Below are 22,392 nucleotides of genomic sequence, written 5' to 3' on the forward strand. Positions count from 1 at the left end.
AACATTCACTTACTAGGACGAGGCTTCTTCCATGTGATTTTTTATACTCAAGAGTTTATGGCAACAGTGCTTTAGACTAACCCCTTGGTGCCAAGATCTAGGAGGAATTTTCTCCGGCCTTTCACCTTGGGCTTGGACCTTGTTGTGGAGGACAATTAGATTACTTCTCTCTTCATCAAATTTATTGGCCTCCCTCAGGTGTACCATTGAATCCTTCCTACCATTGGAGCCACTTTTGGTTTGGTTGTAGAGATCCCCCCCGTCCCGGGCATGCCTTCTTCACGTATGCTGCTCTTAGGTCAGATTGGATGCTGAGAGTTAGGGTCTTGGTTCCTGACCCTAACATCATGGATGAGCATTTTATGCTTCATTATCTAGATGGCTTGTTCTTTCGTCAGAGAGTCGAGATTACTGGCAAACATGATCAGTGCAAGATATGCAGAACCCTTGGGCACTTAGCTACAGATTGCCCAAGGAAGAAGAAAAGACCAAAGTGGCCTTTTGGTGCCGCTCCTCCTCATACCGCTCCCTCGGCACCCATTTCTCACCCTACACGACGTTCGACGCGCACTACCAGACCAATCAGTGTCACACCTAGCATAGGGAGCGCGTCACGGTCCGCACCTGCCCCCCTCCGGTGGATACTGGCCAGGGTTATTTATCCTTCTTCTTCTTCAAAGGAGGACAACTCTCGTGCCCTCGATCCTCCATAGATTTGAGCAGGTGATATTCCGGTTTTAGTTGTGGATACAGAGGTCCCAACACCTGTTCCACCAGATGCCATTCAGGAGGGCCCTTCCAATGCCTCGCTCCCTGCCAGAGATACCTCATATCCATCTTTAGACAGGACCAGCGATGATGCTCATTCTAATTTTCAGACTCCCGGCCCTTCTCTAGTACAGGACCCGGCCTCTTTTGGTCTTTGGCCCTCCTCTATCGATAGAGGCAAGGGGGTTGCTTCTCCTTCACCCTCTTCGAGTGCCGTGATTCTTTGTACTCCTTTGCCAGGCTTGATTCATAGGAACTTCTTCTCTGTACTGGCTGATTTGGCAGATATTGGGGATGAGGAGCTTGTATAATCCACTTTTGGGAATGTTGTTATGGGAATCCCTATCGACAGAGCATCCCCTTCCGCAAGTATAGGGGTTCTTTCTCCCGTGGATTTCCCTCCCCTTAGCAAGAGAAAGCTACCGAGGAGAGGTTTGTTTCAGCACCAGGTCGGGTAAGATGTTCCCTCCAACTTCCTCGCAGCGGTGGGAGAATTTAATATCTGAAAACTTGGAGCATCTCTTTCCATATGTGATATATGGGGAAAGGTGCCACACTTTCTCTTTGGTTATTTATAATATGAGAGAGCATGCTCCTCTCTCATCAACCTTGATTTTAAGTTTTCTTTTAACTCTTTTTTTAACTTTAGGTTCCACTCTAGTTTTCTGCTCAACCTTTTATCCTACTTTATTGAGTTCAAATCTCAAAATTTTACCTGTAATGGTTTGCTAATAGCGATTATGTTTGAATGAATACCTCTTGAGAAAAAAAAAGAATTTTTAAGGGAGTGAGTTCAATTGTTCACGATGGGAAACACATTTTTTGTTTGCAAAGACAACATAGGTGCTACAAATTTACCATAGTCTTTGCTACCTGTAAAAAAAAAGCTTGGACTTTATTCATACCTCCCATGCATCTGAAGAAGATATTACAATGTATAGAATGTACCTATAGAGAGTGCATAAGCTCATTGACCTCCTATCCTACGTTATGAATGAATTGAATTGATGCATGTAATCTTAAATGCTTTGAAACTCTTTTTCTTTAGAAGCTCCGCCTCATCTTATTGGGTCATCGGAAATGGGTGTTGAGATTGAGAGGGACTGGATGCGGAGAGCTTGAGTGAAGCAACAGGGTCACTCGGATTTTTTTCCCTTAAAATAGATTTGCGACTTGATAGTTTTAGTATTTGTTATGCATAATATGTCCAGGTGTCTTGATATTTGAGCTTAGACTTTGTATGGATAGTACAATATGCCTTTGTTAATGTCCACGAGGTGGCATCATACAATGTCAAGCTATAGTAGCACACCTTTCTTTTGATTTTGCTCTCACAACCCCTCTCGAGCTCCCTTTGCCATTTACACCCTGTGAGGTTGCATTATATTGGCCAAAGCTGGGATGGCCTGGTGACGTGGATTGATCAACATGATGATGTGACGATGATGACGATAATGATGCCATTTTTTACTGATGATATGACTATGTACTACTTAGGACTTAGTATTCAGCATGGGTGATGATGTTCGTTTGGTAGCTCCACCCTTTCTGCTTGTTGTATCAGGTTTTCTACCAGTCTCATAGACCCATCGGTCTTTCGTAGACTATAATAAACTTTCTTTCTTTCTCCATTTGAGGGGGAGATTGTTGGGATTTATTAAATAGAATGGTTGGTGTAGCTCAAGTGATTATTCAAGAGGCCTAAATGGCCATGCACAAGGAGATATCAGCTGCTCGTCTCGCAAACACCCATGTACCTACACGCTACTCCTCCCATGACATGGTGCGATCCTCTAGATGAGCGAGTTAAATAAAATAGATGTTAGTCAAGATAGCCAAGATGATAGAAGTCATGTGTTGTAATAATTTCTACATGACCCATAGGTTTGTGAGCGGTTAGATGTTGGTTAGACATTGCTTTGTCAGCAATTATGCAAGAATGTTTTGAGTTTTGATCTGTGCATGTTTCATCTACTCTTCATGTTTATGATTCTGGTCTTGTTACTTTCACACTATATCTTCTACAGATCCATTTTCTAGTTCCCATAGTCAAGGCACAAGGGTTCTATGATATAAGAAGTAGATGCAAGCAGAGCACTTTTGATTCGTAGAAGGAACCCCGGATCATCATTCGTCTAGATGTGGTACCTCTTTCCACCTTACTCCATAGAGCTTTCACAATCCAATTACACAGAGGCTATAGAGTGTGTCTACACCTCTTAGTCTTCTTACAATGTCAGGCATGACATCATACATATTCTCATGGCCACCTAGATCAGGATTCAAGGTTCATCTCATGGTTCTCAAGCTAGGAGATCAATCTCATGAGGGAGTGAGATCATGGAGACTGTTTTTGCACACACCTATAAGCCCCCTCATGGCATTTTCACAGTTCTGCTGCACAAATTTCATTTTCAGCCAGATTATGTGTAGCTACCTTACAAGATGTTGTTGATCAAAAGAGTTACTCTTGGTTTTCTTGTATATGGGTTACACTTAATATAAGTCTCTTTTAAACCGACCCCTCTCTTAAAAAAAGAGTACAAATATGAAAAAACTAAGCAAAGGGCATGCCAAGTCACACTGCATGCTCTAGAGAGTAACACTTCAGATTATGTTGGCAAGAAAAAACAGCAAATAGCCAATTGGTGGCTACCCAAGAGGCCAAAGAAGGGGGGAGATGGCAAGAGATGCTTCATGTGCAAAGTATTCATCATCATAGAGAGTGAAGCTATCATTCCTTTTATCCCAAATGGACAAGTAGAGAAACATAGTGGAATTGCCTTCCGTGCAGTTTTCTATCTTTCCGGGGTTTCTTTTCTTGTATTTCAAGTACTAGATATGTGGTACCTCTCTATTTAGCTGTCAGGAAAACTCACTCTCTCTCCTTTCTCTGTCGAGTGTCCTAGAGGCCTAACTCTCCTAGTTATCGAGCAGATGGGTACTCTCTTTAGGCATATAAAGAGCCTCCTTTCGCAGGCAGTCCAAGGTTGTTGGCAATGTTTTGTAAGTGTTCCACCACTCAATACGAGCTTGAGACAATTCTTATTGACAATGCTCATATAGACAAGGAGAAGAAGCTCATTCAAGTAAAGAGCCTAAACAGAGAGAAGGGGAGAATGATTACACAGCTTGAATCTTCCTATTTATTCTACTATGATGCTGCCTTGCTCACTCACTGACTGCTCAAACTCAACCTTCTCAGTATAACCTCTTTCTCCGTGAAATCTTACATGCATCTCAGTGTGATTGCCAAAAATGTCTTAAGTGAGGGTTCTGTATTCTTCTAGAGAGTATCACTGGCCACCAAAGGCCACTTGCGTGGCAAGACATTATAGATTCTTGGTACACACCAGAGAGAACAGGGAGAACTTGGAAGATGATTCCCCAAGTATTTCATGGCTCCCACAAGTACTTTTGTAATACCACTCCCATTCAGGGGTAGAGTAGAGAAGAATATGGTGACAGAGAAGAAACGGGGAGAAGGCAGATAGAGAGGGTACGACAGGTGATTCCTTCATGCTAAAGCCATTGGTTGACTGTAATACCTTATTTCAGCCTCAGATAGAGCATCTTTGAAAAGTTTTCTGGCTGTTCCAGCACCCTCTTTTGTGCCATCCCATAGTTATAGTTGGGTCCGTACGCGTATGGTTGGCTGAACCATATGCGTATGAAATAAATGTTCCGTACACGTATGGTATGGCCAATCATACTTGCCTTTTTTTGTGGGGAGAAAACTGGGTTTCCAGATCTTTATGAAACGTTTTTTAAATCAATTTCATGACTTTAAAATTGATACAAGTTTGAAGTTAAAAGTTTTGTAACTCTCTTTCATTAAATGTGTACAATGTATATTATCCTGTTGTTTTGTGTTGTAAAATTAGGTCACATATGATTCAGCCCCAGGGGCTGAACCATTCTCAAATCATACTTTGTACCCGTATGCCGTATGCGTATGGTAACATATGGAAAAAACTATGCCCATAGTTATACTGAACAAGACATGGATTTAAAAACATGCACATGTACTTTATATTTGTTTATAAGATAGGAAATAAGAGCAAGAAAATAGAGCAATGTCTACAAAAATGGGAAGAGAATTGAAAACCTCATCATAAACTCCAGCCAATCCTCTGGTCGATTCCTTAATGCCTCTACAACTGGAGAATATTCTTGTGGCCTCAATCCAAATTTGGCAAGGATCTCTCCTACCTCGTCAGCTTCTGCAGCCATTAAAAATAATCCCATTGTATGGTCTGATTAATTATTGGAGATAAAGGTAGCGTGTGTGAATTCTTAATCAAGAGCTAATCCTTTGTGTAATCCACAAACCTTACTGATATCCTACATTCCAAATAATGACTATCTAACAACCAAAAGTATCTAACATGTGGAAACACCACATCCCATCGATATCTCTAGCAAATTTGTGATAAACCAAGGTGGAGGTGTGTAATGGCATCTCAAACCATACTACAACAAATGAAGTAAATAACTACCATCTTACACTGTCGAAAACCTCTACTTTGTCAATGGCAACAAATTGCCAGCAATGATATAGATATAATTTTATGAGAGTATGCCAAACCCTTCATAAATCTTTGCAAGTGAGCCCCCCCCCCCCCCCCCCCCCCACACACACACACACCCCAAAAAAAAAAAAACTACAAAACCTTCATGCAGAGAGAATGGAGAATGGAAATGCCACAAACGCCCTTTAGCAATGTAAGAGAGAAATAAATGGATGGAAGATACTCTCTTGCCACAACATGCCCCAAGTGGCCATGAGCATGTGAATAATGTTTTGCCAAATGATACAAGGTGATTGAGAGGCATGAGTCTAAGTCCAATCTATAGCCTTTGCACATTTGAATCGGAATTGAGGGGAGTCACGAAGTGGACACAAGACACAAGAGTCTATTGATCCATCTCGTACAATCCATCCAATTGTCAACTGTGAAAAGAGAACAGAATTGTATGCATCAAATGAAATCATTCTTTCAAGGTTCCTGTCTTGGCGAAAGCCCCTTTGACACCACCTTGCACATAAGGCCCTGTTTTGCAACTCTCGATCTATGATATTGAGGCCTCCTCCTTGCACCCTGGACTTGGTGTTTGTTGAATCATCCAATCCACTCCATAGAAAATTTTTTATCGGCCTTTTGAGTTTGAGAGATCCAATCCCTAGAATGGCACCAACAAGAGCAAACAAACCATGCCATGGACAATAGTACCTAATTGACTCCTACCACCACCTTGGAAACAAGGTCAAGCTTGGCTAAACTCCAAAAAGGAGTTTCCTCCTGATACTCTCCAACACTGGAGCAAATTACTGTATAGGAGAGATTCCCACACTGTCCAACAACACAAGAGCGAATTGTTGCAAAGGAGGGATGCCAACTCCAACATGGCAACCCAAATATGTGAGACAAACACCCCTCTGAATCTAAGTAAAACCGAAATCAGCCTCCCAACAACCATACCTCACTTTCAGTCTGTTTGTTTTGGGGTCGTTACGAGGTCAGATATCCCACTTCAATTGATAGGCATATGATATTCAAGCAGGGATCCCTTGGTCTTTGATGCTCATTCTAGGGACAGGTTGTCCAAGTCTACAGATAATGTTTCATTTCAGCCTCTCAAGGTTGTAGGTCATGTAGAGTAGTGTTTTTTGCTTCAAGTGATATCTAGACCCTAATCCATATCACAATCCCTCGGATGCGAGGAGGATTTGGCTCTATGTGGGTTCCCCATAAAGTATTTGCAATGGTACCTCGGGGAGTGGGAATGCATTGATCTAGGGAAACGAGAGAAGAGTCTCCGCTTCTTTCATTACATGGTCAGTAATGCCAGGAAGTTTCAGCCGAGCGAAGCCCTTCAAATATCCTCATGGGGAGAATTTTCAGATTTCTTCTGACTTGCAAAAATCCTTTTTGGAAGAGACTTTGGAAATCCCTCAAGAAAATCCTTTTGCCTTTCTATCCATGGAGGGATTGCACTGAACCAGTGGAGGTCCATGTTAGGGATAGACTCTACTTGTACTGTTGCATTTCCTCTAAAGGGTCTATTCAGCACTGCTTTTGGGACAGTAGACATGCAAGGATCATCTGAAGGGGATTGTAGAACCTTTATCCCTCTCCCTTCATCATGACTTTGGGTCTTGGAGGCTTGTTGGGGCCTCGGGTGTTTTACAAGAGACATGACCCTTCTTGGGCTCTCTCAATTCGACAACATTTGGTTGAGTCATGCTTTTTATATTATGTTTCCAGTTCTCCTTACAGACATGCACATGCCTCTATGGATACTTCCTAGGATATTCTAGAGAGCATATTAAGGTGGAACATTTGGAGATCCAGAAGCACAAAAACCTTGGATGGTTTCCAAGTCCACCCTGCACACATGTTGTGTTAGAAATCGACCAACAAAGGGTACACACAGCATAAGATTGATAGAATATCCCAAGAGCTGACACAGTGTGTGTGTATGTGGGTGGAATCACAAACTTCTTTACTTAATGTACTTCACATAGATGTGTTGTGTAGACTAGCAATAGATAGTGAACCAAGCCAGATATAGGATCCACCAAAAGACTATATTCCCGTCCAAAGTTATGGACACAATACAAGATAGATCCAAAGTCCCACCACGATGTGGTCCTTTGATCTTACCAAAAGGTTCTTCTACTATCTGTCGGATACCTCTAGATCTCTGAGCCCGCGAGGAGGCTTATTCTCCAAATTATGCTATCTCAAACTCCTGATCAGTCCCTTTCCCCCCCAACCTATTGGAGCAACTAGGGTTGATGCTTCTCCTATGGCTAAAACTATAGACAGAGCCACCGATTGCAACTTCTTTGGATTCTATAGCCTAACAAAATGGTTTTCATTAAGATCATGCCTAGTCCTTTTGAGCTTATGCAAATTGATGTGTATGTATCCCTAGTTGATTATTCAGATTTTGCAGGGACTGTGCCTTCCACTTTTGTTGACGCTATTTCACTCACTCATATGGATAGGGTGTCGACTCCCAGTATATTCAGATAGCAAGCGTGTCTAGAGTTTCCAATCAAGGGTTCTAGAGTGTATTCCTAGGCTAGGTGGTGAGCTAGGCCTCATAGTGTTGTCTTGATCAGCGAAGTGCGGAACAGTTGAGAATTCCAATAGAAATATCAGGGCGCTTGACACTTGAGTGGAGGGAAGGCTTGCATTAGTGAGGCATATGGAAGGAGAATTTGTTGAAGACATCTTTGTGTCAATCGGTTTACATCACCATTGCAGCTTAATTGTGCAAAAGCTACTTGTGTTTGTGAAAGGCAACTAGGGTGCAGTAGGCCACCTAAGGGAAATGAATGAAGAGAGTAATCTATAATATGTTGATTATAAATTAACAATGAAGAAAGGATGACAGGACGGTGTTTGAAAAATACGTGACTATAAACTAGGCTGACAATAGCAGGCCCGACCAAATGTCGTATGTATTTAAGCGTTCCCTTCTTGCGAACACCTCAGCACACACAAGTAGAAAAAGAAGAATTTAGAATATGCAAAAGCAAAAGAAAACACATAACTTGAAATGAAAAACATATATATATATAGATATGTATATATTTTATATAACCACACATAGTGTGGGCAGGGAGGCAGCACGCTTCCTTTCCCAAATAGTTATAATCCGAGGGAACGGGCCCTTCCCCATGCGCTGAGGTTGTAATCGCTGAGAATATTAGCGGTGAGATTGAGTATCGCGAATATGTAAGAGAATGATATATTACCTAAATCTCAATGAGTGTATCTGTATTTCAACTCGAGCATCGACCAAATTCTTGTCATGATTTCTTCCGTCATTTGCCGTGGAAATCCTGTCTCTACCTCCGAAGCGGTTTCTCTATGTGAGCGATGTTGGAGAGAGAGGGCGGCAGAGCCAACATCAGCTAGACGATCCAAAGAGTTGAAGTTTGCGAAATATATAGATTTAGAGGCCTTCAAAAGCGCTCATGCCTTCCATCAAGAGATTTTTATCAAAAAGCATGCTTTTCTCATCAAGTGTTGTAGGCCTTCATATCAAAATCAAATCCAAGGCTTATATTAAGACACTTGGCTCAAGGAGAGTCCAAGAAACCCAAAATTCCCCATAGGCTGCCTACCGTAACAAGTGGTGTATCTTGGCCACTTTGATCGAATTAGCATGAGCATTTGAGCTGAAAGCATATGCTGAAGATTTCTGCCTAATTGCATAGCAACATGAATGATTTATAGAGTGCATAGAAAGTGTTGCTGGAATGAATTGAAGCATTGATGCTGAACATCACAACTAGTTTGATGAACAAAAGAAGTTTTTTCATTTAAACAAAATGCCAAATCTTTGCTTGATTGCACAACCAAACTCTCTTGTGGAATTTTGTTTGATAATGTTATTCCATGCTTTCAATGCACAATGGAGTCAAGGGTTCTCATTTTATTGAAGGGGCTAGACCAGCAAAAACTAGGCCAACCAGAAGGCTGACCCAATCAACCAAGAGTAGACCCTGCAGCTGACATGACATGTGGTTGATGCCACGTCAATTGTTGACCATGCCATGTAGCCAATGTGCCACATGGCTTCACCTTTACATGTGGCTGCTACGACTTCATATGCACGCAGCCTGCATGGCTGTTTTGCCACATCAGCAGCTCATCGAGGCTGCCACATAGCCTGCGTGCCACATCATCACCTTGGGTGAGGTGTAGATGGCTGTGTGCCACATCATCATCCCTGTGGACAGCTTGGAGCTGTCCTAGACAGCAAACACATCAAGGTCATGGATGGCTGCTCAATGATTCATCTGCATCTCTTCTTCACCTATTCTAGTATGCTCCTAGACCATCGCTTCTCCTCATACGGAGGCCGTATAGGTGAGCAACTAATTTTTGGTGAAGGATAATAGAGGGTGGAAGAGCAGTGACCTCTCAACACCCCCTCAATGTCGACACGCTGGACTATTAGTTTGGTCCAATGATAAGAAGCTTCGGCATGAGCTCATGAGTCTCACCACTAAGTGCCTTAGCAACAATATCTGAAGCATTTCCTCAGTAGGACAAAACAAAAGATTAATCATGATGTTCTCTTTAACAAAATGGTACTGAACCTTAGTATGCTATATATATATATATATATATATATATATACAGCTGTGATTGTTACAATGTAGGATGGTCAAATCATCTTGCCTCGAACTCATGTCATCTAGGATCCAGGATACCTCTTCACATGTCACAATGCAAGCAGCGCAATATATTCTGCCTGTCAAAGAGACTGCAATTGCTTCTTACTCAACCCTGAGACAGAGCTACCCACCAGCATAAAGCACCTAATATTTAAAAACAACAAGGTTTAATTTCCTTAAACTGTTAGACCCAATTTTCCCACAGTAGGCATACATCCATATACTTACTATATATGTACATGGGCGATCAAGCGAAATCACACACATTGCATACAAAGTTTGAGAAAAGGAGCTCATTAATAAACTTACCAGTGTCTGGAACAGTCAAAATTTCCTCCTCTTCACGCCTTTTTTCCTTACTGTAGTGATCTGCATCACTTTTGGCTGCTAAGTACCTATAGTTTGTTAACATTAGACAACATAGTCAAGCCTTCATCTTCTTACCTAGATGAAAATGCAAAAAGGCCATGTTCTTTAAATATATGACAAAATCTTATAATGCAATTTCATACCAATTCTCAAATTGAAGATCTACCTATTCACTAAATTTAATTATCATGAAAGAGACTTCTGTCATGTGCAGGGCCACAAGAAGCAAGATTGCCCGCACTAAAGCTTCAGGAAAAAGGAGCCACATTAAGTGGTTCATCCACAGCTTTAACTCCTGTGCAGACAACATCGATGGCCATTCAGGATAGAAGATCAGCAGAATGTGGAGCCTCATACGTTTCCCACCACATTTCAGTTTTACAGCTAGATCGGTGGGCAAAAGGTGTAAGAAAACAATACAACGTCTGTGCCCAACAGATAACAGGATCTCGTATGGAAGGGAGAAAAGCAGATAGTATGGAGAATAAAAAATTTGATTACTGTAAAACTGATACAATAGATGGCGTTGCCTCCCAGCCGTGTGCTCCTGTGTGAGAAGCTTCGATGGCATGCTAGAAACAGTAGAGGACGGAGGCTGGATGCTAAGGAATCAGGGTGTAGCCAGTAATGATGATGGGCTTCATGGGCTTGCTCTTATATAGCCACCACTCGTAGTCGGTTAGACCCAATTGGGTGACTGACCCAGTCTGCCTAAAATGGTCGACTAGGAGTCCGTCCCGAAATAGGCCACCAACCACGCGATAGAACCGTGGCGCAAAATAGAGCAAATTGCCTAAAGTCCTCGTTCGGCCCAAAGCCATCCGGGATCATCTGGGGCTCCAAATGGGCCTCGCAACCTGAGAGTGAGCTGCCCCGGGAAATGCTCTGTCTACCCTCAGTGCGGTCAGTCATGGGATGCCTTCCCGCACTTGCATGTAGCCTAATTGGCAGTGTGCCAACTCTATCTGAAGCCGTCCAGCCATCAGGCCACACATGGCCCCCATCTGGTGTCCAAACTAGGACCTACCGGATAACCGAGCTACTCAAATGCCTTCTCCTCATATGGGGGGCTTACAAGTAGAGTTAGCTGGTTCCCGCGTAGGTACACGAGAGTGGAGCATTGATATCTAACACCCCCCCCTCAATGTCCACCCGCAAGTGAACTTACTTTTTCGGCTAAATGCCAAGTCGATGAAGATGCCTCTCCAGCAAGTCTCTTCCAAGAGCCTTCGTGAAGATGTCCGCAGCATTCTCTGTAGTTGGACAGTACACCAAGTCGATCTCTTCATCCATGATGAGCTCGCGTACAAAGTGATATTGAATTTCAATATGTTTTGTGTGAGCATGGAACACAGGGTTCTTTGCAATTGCCATGCAACTCTGATTGTCACATGATAACTGCGTAGGCTTGTGCTGCACTGCACCCATGTCCCCTAAAATCCTCCTCAACCACACTGCCTCACAAGAAGCAAAACATGCTGATTTGTACTCAGCCTCAATAGAAGAAAGAGCAACTATAGGTTGCTTCTTGCTGACCCATGACACAGCTCCAGATCCAAGTGAGAAACAGTATCCTGTCACTGATCTTTTGCTGTTCACGTCTCCTGTCCAATCCGAGTCACAGAATCCGGTCAAGGTGTTGCCCTTGGTATAGGTGATGCCATAATCAAGTGTGCCTTTGATGTATTTCAACACTCGCATTCCGGTCCTCCAATGGTTCTTCCGAGGCTGTGACCGAATTCCATGATCTTTCAAGTCGAAAACTTGGATTACATAGAGGTAGCAAGGCAACATATTTCACAAGCATACTTCAGTTGTGAAATGAAGATCTGTTTTGGCTCTTGTCAAACTTCAATCCCCAAACAGAAATGCATCAGTCCGAGGTCTGTCATTTCAAACTCTCTTCCTAGCAATTGCTTTGTCTGCGAGATCTTGTCTTCATGGTTCCTTGTTATGACAAGGTCGTCCACATAAAGGACCACGATCATACACCTGCCTCATTCTCTGAAGATATACATATTGGCATCAAAGGGGCTTCTCTTGAACCCGTTTTGCAGAAAGTAGGCATCAATCCGCTGGTACCACACTCGTGGGGCCTGTTTCAGCCCGTAAAGTGCCTTCTTCAGGTTACAGACTTTACCTTCTGAACCGGGGATCACAAAACGTGGTGGTTGTTCCACGTATACCTCCTCCTTGAGATCTCCATTTAGAAAGGCGGATTTTACATCCATCTGAAACACAGGCCAACTTCCCTGCGCTACTAAAGCCAAAACACTGCGAATTGTGGTTAGTCGAGCTGTGGGAGCAAAAGTATCTTGATAATCAAAACCATGTATCTGTGCGAATCCTTTTGCCACGAGCCGACGAGCCTTGTACTTATCCAACGTGCCGTCGGACTTGTACTTGGTCTCGTACACCCACTTGGTGCCGATTATCTTGCGTTTTTGTGGTCGATCCACAAGGTCCCAAGTATTCTTCATTATGGAGCCATACTTCGACTGCATAGCCTCCATCCACCTATCATCACCCTATGTTCAAGACACTTGGGTTCTTCAGCATGGATCACCTGTGTCATCAAAGCGTAGTTGACCAAGTGTTCCTGCGCCCTTCTTTGCTCCTCTAATCTCTTGGACTGGCGGTGTTCGAATGGTTCCTCCTCAATGGCTGGAGGTTCTCTGCCATCCAAAAGCTGCTTTACCCACTTCGGGAATGGCCGTTGCCGTTGTGGTTTTGCAAGCTCTTCTTTCTCTTCTTTATCTTGAATCCTTCCAAGCACCGTTGGGGGAGTTCGGTCTGCTGTTGGTGGTTGTACTGGATGGATATCCTGGTCCTGGTTGTCTGGGAAGGAAGCATCCTCCTCCAATTGATGCGACTGTTCTGAGAAGACCACATCGCAACTTACTATTACCTTCTTGGTAACAAGGTTATAGAGACGGTAACCCTTCGCCTCTTCACTGTAGCCCAAGAAAATACACTTCCGGCTCTTCGGTTCCCATTTGGTCCTGTTAGCATCAGGGACATGCACAAAACAGTCACATCCAAAAACTTTGAAATGTACAGCTGAAGGTTTCTTACCAGAAAAGGCCTACAGTAGAGTCATCCCATTCACAGCCTTCGTGTAGCTATGATTCAGAATGTAAACTGCCGTGTTACATGCTTTAGCCCAGAAAGTCTTTGGCAAATCTTTTCCTTTCATCATACTCCTGCCCATTTCGCAGATGACGCGTATCTTGCGTTTTGCTACTCCATTTTGCTGTGATGTATGTGGCGGGGGTTTCTGCCTCTTGATCCCGTGACTTTTGCAGTAACTTTCGAATTCACTTGATGTGAACTCACCACCTCTGTCTGATCTCAACTTCTTCACCTTCCTCCCCGTTTCTTTCTTGACCATTACATGCCATTCTTTGAACTTACTAAAAGCCTCATCTTTAGTATTCAGGAAGTATATCCATATCCTTCTATTGTAGTCGTCGATCAACGTCATGAAGTAGTAGGAACCACCCAAAGCTTCCGTCTCTATCTTTCCACAGAGGTCCATGTGAACGAGCTCTAGAGGAGCCTTTGTCCTGTTGGCCTTTTTAGGAAAGGGCTGCCGATGCTGCTTGCCCAATCATGCAAGCTTCACATACATCGGACAGATCTGTAATTTCTGGTAGGTCTACAATCATTCCACTTTTATGCATCTCCTTTAAAGAACTAAGGTTGAGATGACCAAACCTCTCATGCCACAGCTTAGTGTTCTTTACATCGGCTCGAGCACTGAAAGCTGAGAGTTCGTAGATGTTGTTGTGTCGTGTACCTTTACCAACAACCTTCCCTTGAAGATCCAAAATCTGTGCACCATTCTTATTGAATTGAACTTTAAGGTCCCGATCCGTGATCGCAGAAAGGGACAACAAGTTTCTCTTGATATTTAGCACATAAAGAATATCGGACAATTGTTTTACAACTCCATCTGACTTGAGAGCAATCGTACCTTTTCCTTTTGCTGGACATTTTGCATCATTGCCGACTGCTACCAGGATGTCATTTCCTACCGGATGTAGAGAGGTATACCAATCCTTTCGACTGGCGCGATGCACCACTGTCAATAATCCAAGGCTCATCCGTAGGTACATGAATTGCCTCTGTGTAAATCTCCTCAATTGCTACGAACAGCTCTACTGGTACTGCCTGTGCGCTGTTGCTGGACTCTTTCTTTACTCCGTTCTCATCATCTGCAATCTTCTTCCGGTACTCATTCTGCTTGTGCCCTGCCTTGTTACAATAGAAGCACTTGATCTTCTTCTTTCTCTTTTTATCATCAGAAGAAGATGGGTCACCAGAGTCTTTACCCTTACCTTTCTTTGATTCAGTCGAGAAAACTGAATCTGTGAGAAGATGGTGAGTGAGAGAGAGCAAGAGAGAGTAAGAGCTGGAAGCTTGGAAGCTGAAAGCTTAGTTGCAATAGAAGAGTGTGAGAGTACAACACAATGAGAGAAAGATAAGGTTTTGTCCTAGTGATAAAACCTTAGTAGTCACTAACATAGTTAGTGAACTAACTGCGGTTAGGGGAAAAAACCTCTTAAAGAGGAAAAAGTGTCCCTAACTAGCTTATTATATTACATTGGTCACTGCTGAATTATATCTATAATTCTAACACCCCCCTGCAGTGCCAATGTCATGTACAAGGCTGATCAATCACCAAACGGATATAAGTTCAGGGCACTGCGAAATGCCTCAAACTTTTCACGTGGTAGTGCTTTGGTGAAAATATCTGCAACGTTGTCATGTGTGGACACAAAGATCATACTGATCTCTCCTGCATGCAACTTCTCTTTGACGTAGTGATAGTGAACCTCAATGTGCTTCGTGCGAGCATGAAACACTGGATTCTTTGCCACTGCGATGGCACTCTGACTATCAGTGAGAATTGGAGAAGGACCCTCCAAAGACAGATGAAGATCAGCAAATAGACGTCGCAGCCAGACACATTCAACTGTTGCTGTGAAAGCTGCCCTGTATTCAGCTTCACATGATGAGGTAGCCATTGTAGATTGTTTCTTGCTCAGCCAGGAAATGCAAGATTTACCCAAAAAGAAACAATTGCTACTAGTGGACTGAATAGTGTCATAATCACCAGCCCAATCTGAATCACTGTAGGCATGCATCTGCAAGTCACCCTCTTGGGAAATAGTAAGCCAAAAGACTTTGTGCCCTGCAAATAACGGAAGATGCGCTTAACGTAACGGAAGATGCGCTTAACTGCCTGCCAATGCATAGTTTTTGGGCTGTGCATGTACCTGCTCACCTGAGATACTGCAAACTGAATATCAGGTCTAGTGTTGCAGAGATATATGAGGCATCCAACAGCCTGACTGTAAAGTGTGGTATCAACTGATTCTCCTGCATCATGCATTGTGAGTTTCAGCCCCAGCTCCATAAGAGTGGCTATGGACTTATACTCATGCATGTTAAATCTGTCCAAGAGTTTCTAAACATACTTGGACTGAGACATAACAGTGCCACGTCTCTCATGAGAGAACTGGATCCCCAAATAAAAGTGAAGCAGCCCCAAATCTGACATGTCAAAGTTGGTCTGCAAATCAGCTTTGAAATCTGCAATTTTTTCTTCATTGGACCCTGTGAGCAGTAAGTCATCGACATAAAGAAGGATGACTAATATTTCCCCCCCATCCATCTTGATGTAGAGGGTGCTCTCAGTAGGACTATTGTGCAGCCCCTTGCTGGTCAAAAAGGCATGTATCTTGGCATACCATGCACGAGGGGCCTGTTTCAGCCCACATAAAGCTTTGTTGAGCCTGCATACTTGAAGTGCATTTGCTGTAATTTCAAAGCCCGGAGGTTGTTTGACATACACCTCTTCCAGCAAGTCCCCATTTAAGAAGGCTGTTTTTATGTCCAACTGATGAACATTCCACTCAAAATAATGTGCAGCCATTGCAATAACTGATCGGATGGTGGTCATCCGGGATGTAGGAGCAAATGTCTCCTCATAATCTATGCCCTTTTTCTGAGCATAGCCTTTAGCAACCAGCCTTGCCTTATATATGTCAATGGAGCCATCTGGCTTCCGTTTGACCTTGAAAACCCATCGTGTGCCAATGGCATGTTTACCCTGTGGCAAGTCCACAACATCCCAAGTCTGATTTTTTGCAATGGACTGCAACTCATCGTGCATGGCATTCATCCAATGCACATTATCCTTTGCCTCTTCAAATGTGGCAGGCTCCTCCTCATCAAGGAGAGTACCTGCATATGCTGATTCCACTGAATTAGCACCTTCCATGTGCCTTGCTGCACTACGAGTCCTGTCAGATAACGGAGCATCAAGTTTACTCTCCTTGAGAGTCTGTAACAGCCAGTTTGGGACTATTTTTGCTGCATGTATGTCTGCAATTTCTTGCTGCACCACCTGTTCAACTGCCTGTGGAGGGGGCAAGACATCCTGTGGCGGAACTGAAGCATCTGGAGGTTGCTGTAAATTCTGATTTGCATCAGAAAAATCAGCAGGGGAACCCAAGGCAATGGGTAGCAACCTCTCAAAGACATCCTCTGAAGACGAAGGCATTTGAAATTCAGCCTGAGTGTGAGCTGAATTTTCAGAAAATATCACATCTCTACTTACTATGATCTTGCGTGTAGCAGGATTGTAGAGACGGTACCCCTTGCTTTCTGCACTGTATCCAACAAATATGCATTTGATGGCTTTATCTGACAACTTGTGCCTAAATTCAACTGGCACATGTGCATAAGCAAGGCATCCAAAGACTCGGAAGTGATCCACTGAAGGCTTCCTGTCATTCCAGACCTCATAAGGAGTTTTTGTTTTTAAAGCCTTAGTGGGAGCCCAATTCAAAATGTAATTGGCACACATCAAACCCTCTAGCCAAAATTTATGAGGCATGTGTTTTCTTTTCAGCATACATGTGTCCATCTCCATGAGGGTTCTATTTTTCCTCTCAGCTTTGCCATTTTGCTGAGGGGTCAGCCTGACTGTGAGCTGATGCACAATACCCTTGCCTTTGAGAAAAGCATCAAATTCTGCAGATAGATACTCCCCACCTCTATCCGTGCGCAATGTCTGTATCTTGAATCCGGTTTCATTTTCAACCATGGCTGAAAAGTGTTTAAACATCGTGAACACTTCAGATTTCTTTTTCAGCCCATAAACCCAAGTAAAATTGGAGTAGTCATCAATAAATGTAACGAAGTAGAGATGACCACCCAACGATGGAGTCCTCATGGGACCACAGACATCACTGTGTATAAGCTGTAATTTGCGGACAGCTTTAACTGAACCATCCTTCTTGAAGGGGAATCTATGCATCTTACCCAAAATGCACCCTTCACAGGCATGTGGAGGAGGTATCTCAAGAGGTGGCAATGCATCAACCATTGAAAACTTCTGAAGTGTCATCAAGCTGTTGTAATGCATGTGGCCATATCTGGCATGCCATAATTCTGCATTTTGCATGGCAGCTGTAGGGGTAGAAACTGCAAGAGCATGGGCTGCTCTTTTCTCAAAAATATCAAGCTGAAAAAGCCCACGCAGCAGAGTACCAGATAACTTTAAGGCATAGTCAGCTTCCTTGTCTCGGACAGCACATTTGTCATCCTCAAAGATGACCTGAAATCATTAGGAAAAAAGGGAGCTTATTTTGGGGCCCTGTAAGAAATTCACTATTTTCTCTTTTCTCTCTCTACAAAAGCAAGAAAATATAAATACTTGCATGAGAAATGTCAGTGTGAAAAGGAATAAATATATTCTTGCACATGCTTTACATTCAATGTTCATATAAGAGCAACACTTTTCTGTGCAGAATTTGGTGATTCTGACACCGCAGACGCGTCCGGAACGGCCCAAAACCCCAAGAACGGCACTGGAAACGCTGGAATCGGACATCCCGAGGCCCGAAAACGGCCAAAAAAGGCCGAAAAATTCAAAAGTGCCAAATCGCATTTTGCTGCAAATCGCGTTTTTCGGCCTTTTCCGGGCCTCCGGATGTCCGATTCCAGCGTTTCCAGTGCCGTTCTTGGTGTTTTGGGCCGTTCCGGATGCGTCTGCGGTGTCAGAATCACCAAATTCTGCACAGAAAATAAATTTTTTAAAGATTCAAATCAGATCACCTCATTAATGTGACATGCTTCTACGAACATATAGTACTATTTCTTTTTCTTATTTTCATCTTCTTTTGTTGAATTTTCAACGTTACGTTGGCCCACTCCTGATTGGTTGAGAGCTTATTTTCTCTCTCTTCTAAAAGGCCCCAAAATGAGCTCCCTTTTTTCCTAATGCCCCCTCTGTTGAGAGTGGACATTGAAAGGAGATTTTTGGTTATGCCAGGCACATATAAGACATCTGAAAGTTTGAAAATTGAACCATCAATGGCAGTGAGCTCAACCTCTCCTGTGCCACGTACTGAATATGATGAGTTGTTGGCACAAGTGACTTTCTTACCAACGGGAGGTGGATGCAAGGAAGTAAAAGGACACTTCCTAGAAGTGATGTGCTTGGATGCACCGCTGTCAAAATACCATGTGTTCAGTGTTTCATTAACACTGAAAGCAGATGCATCTATAGAAGAGTCATAGCTGCAAGTCAAAAATGCATATGTATCATCACTGCAAGTGGCTGTACTATCCCGAGCATTTGGAACAGCCAACCTAGAATCTGAAATGCAAGATAAAAAGGCATAATCCTGTCCAACAAAGTTGGCTGCAGCATCCCCACTGTCAGATGCATGAGGAGCTGAATCTGAAACAGCCATACCTGAGCTGTTTTTCTTTTCTTTTGCAAGCCTTTTCCTGCATTCTGCTATGTGATGACCTGGTTTTTTGCAGTAGTGACAAAAACCCTTCTTCTTGGGCTTACTTGCATCATTTTTAGCCTTTTGTGAAGGCTGTCCTGACCCACTGGAAGGCTGATTTACTGATGTCTTTGCCTGTCCCTTTGTTTTTTATTTAAACTTTGACAGCATGGCTTGTTCACCTGCACGTGAAGCCAAATTTTTCCTGGTTTGCTCTTCCTGAAGTAGAAGTCCTATCAACTCATGAAAAGTGAGAGGATTTGCACCCCCCCTCAATGATAAGTTCAGCGAAGTGTGAAAGCTGAGATAAGACTCAGGAAGAGAATATAGAGTGGTTGTAATCATCTCTGAATCAGATTAATTTCATCTATGTTTAACAATTGCTCTCTGAGATCCTGTAGCTTTGTGAGGTGGACTGACATGGAGTCACCCTCTTCCATATGTGTATTACTCAACTCTCTTTTCAAGAAAGATACCCTTGCATCATTCCGAGCTGCATACATGCTTTCCAAAATATCCCACGCTGCCCTGGAGGTCTTACACGACCGGATATTCGGAATGATAAATCTTTTCACTGAAAGAGAGATGCATGACAAAGCTAAGGCATCCCGTGAATCCCATCTCTTCTGCTCTGGAGTAGTGACTGTAGCTGCACCAACAACTTGTCCTACAGCTGCACCCTGTGCATGACCTCTTCCACCTCCTTGCTGAGGAGGGGTAGCAGGTGCAATATCTGCTGGTCGGATCTCATCCCCATTGACATAATCCCATAAATTTCGAGAAATCAGAATATTACGTACCATGAAACTCCAGAGGGAGTAGTTGGTACCATCCAACTTGTCTTCTTGTGAAAGACCACCGAACTGGAACTCATTCTGATTTTGATGGGCCATATCTGAGAAAAAGATTGAAGCAGATACAAAACTGAATTCCCTTACTGGGAATGAAATGCACAACTCCCAAAAAACACAGCCAAGCACGGGCTGTAAATGCAACTTAGATTTCTGTACTTGCACTGTCAGAAATCTGTCCAAGCATCAAAAACTCTCCAAAATCTGCCAAAAGTGCTTCAAACACTCCAAGAAAGGCAGTATGAACTGAATACTCCAAAAAATGATCTCCCAACACAAAAGCCCCAATTTGTGGCTTGAAATTGCAACCAGAAAGGGGCAAAATTACTAAAAGCCCCAAATCTGCAATTTCTGAACAAAAGCCCCAAATTTCAGACTAGATCTGCAGATTTGTCTGCGAAAGCCCCAAATTTTAGACAAAATCTGCAATTTTTGCTCCAGAAGTAGCTCCGAAACTACACAATGATTGCAATGTCTGCAACATAGAAAATGCCCCAAATGTACTCCCAAAAAACTGAGCCAAACTATGGTTTTCTGCAAGATGTGCCTGCCAAAGAACACCTGCAGATGAAGGAAACCTCGTGCAGATCTGCAGATACAGATCTGCAAGTACAGATTGTACGGATGAACAGATTGTTGCCACACGTGTGGTACTGAAGATCTGCACGCAGATCTACGAAAGGTACGACTGGTACGGTAAGTACGAAAGCAACGATTGCACGTGTGGTCTGGTACGGTAAGTACGGAAGCAGCGACTGCACGTATGATCTGGTACGGTACGGTACGTATGATCTGGTACGGCAAGTATGGAAGCAACGGCACATGTACAATCAACTATGACGAGCTGTATGGCGAATCTGTACGGACGCTGTACGGCGTTGTACGGGAGCTGTACGGCGGGATTCCGTACAGTCGTACGGACTGTACGGACGAGATGATGCAGGCTGAAGCTGGAGCTAGACGGGGAGATTGGAGCTGGAGGCAAAGAGTAGGAGTTGAAGGGAGCAGGGAGCACGGAGCTCTTGAACCCGCTCTGATACCAAATGTGAGAAGATGGTGAGTGAGAGAGAGCAAGAGAGAGTAAGAGCTGGAAGCTTGGAAGCTGAAAGCTTAGTTGCAATAGAAGAGTGTGAGAGTACAACACAATGAGAGAAAGATAAGGTTTTGTCCTAGTGACAAAACCTTAGTAGTCACTAACCATAGTTAGTGAACTAACTGCGGTTAGGGGGAAAAACCTCTTAAAGAGAAAAAAGTGCCCCTAACTAGGTTATTATATTACATTGGTCACTGCTGAATTATATCTATAATTCTAACAGAATCTTAACTAGCTTATTATATTACATTGGTCACTGCTGAATTATATCTATAATTCTAACAGAATCTTCTCCAGTCCTCGTCTTTTGACGCATCTCCTCCTCCAGAAGCATTGCACTGAAATCCTCAAAGTTGAGGGGCGGATTTGTGTTCTGCGTATTCAGCGTCGTAACAAGACCGTCATACTTTGGTGGGAGAATCCGTATGCACCTTCGTGCTAGATTCTCGCTGGTGATTGTGATGCCAATCGCAGTCATTTGATCGCACAGATCCTTCACCCAAGTGATGAACTTCTATGCTGCTTCAGACTCAAACAGTTTCTCGTTCGCGAGTTGATTCTCCAGATTCTGAATCCGCGTCTAATTCGTGGTCTCGTACTGATTTTTCAAGACCGTCCATGCCTCCTCCGCTGTGGTGACATGTTGAATTAACGCCATGACAGAATCACTTACATTGTAGACAATAGAATACAACGCATCTGCATTTCTTCTTGTCCACGTGAGAATCTCATCCGCAGTTGGTACTATCTGTTGTCCTGCATTGGCTGGATCCGGTCTCGCAACCGGCTTCACGTCCACCCCAGTAGCAGTATCCCAAAGCTCGTATGCGCTTAGGATGGCCTTCATCTTGAACTTCCAGAGTGGATAGTTAGTGCCGTCCAACTTTCCGCTTTCGCCGAACGGTGGGATTCGCAGTCTTGCGGGTTGGGCCATCTCTCATAATCTGCTCGCAAACAGAAACACACTACCAAATCTTCTTGCTAGAGCCCAAGCTCTGATACCATGTAAGAAAACAATACGTTTGTGCTCAACAGATAATAGGATCTCGTATGCAAGAGAGAAAAGCAGATAGTATGGAGAATAAAAAATTTGATTACTGTAAAACTAATACAATAGATGGCGCTGCCTCCCAGTCGTGCGCTCCTGTGTGAGAAGCTTCGATGGCGTGCTGGAAACAGTAGAGGACGGAGGCTGGATGCTAAGGAATCAGGGTTGCTATAGCCAGTGATGATGATGGGCTTCACGGGCTTGCTCTTATATAGCCACCACTCGTAGTCAATTAGACCCAATTGGGCGAC

General features: G+C 43.4%; 1 protein-coding gene across 1 annotated transcript in view; it reads right to left on the reverse strand.

Annotated features, from left to right (window-relative positions):
• The window catches only part of LOC147896091 (vacuolar iron transporter 2-like), a 45,712-nt gene that overhangs the window by 17,890 nt on the left and 5,430 nt on the right, over positions 1–22,392 (reverse strand). Inside the window, exons 2-3 of the mRNA XM_087382937.1 lie at positions 10,280–10,365; positions 4,877–4,991 (exon numbers count right to left, since the gene is read on the reverse strand). Of these exons, the coding sequence (XP_087239063.1) occupies positions 4,877–4,991; positions 10,280–10,365 (201 nt within the window). The remainder of the gene's footprint in view (positions 1–4,876; positions 4,992–10,279; positions 10,366–22,392) is intronic.

This window comes from Dipteris shenzhenensis, chromosome 12 (assembly GCF_047967505.1).
Source record: "Dipteris shenzhenensis isolate YYH24624 ecotype China chromosome 12, Dip_SZ_1.0, whole genome shotgun sequence".
NCBI lineage: Eukaryota > Viridiplantae > Streptophyta > Polypodiopsida > Gleicheniales > Dipteridaceae > Dipteris > Dipteris shenzhenensis.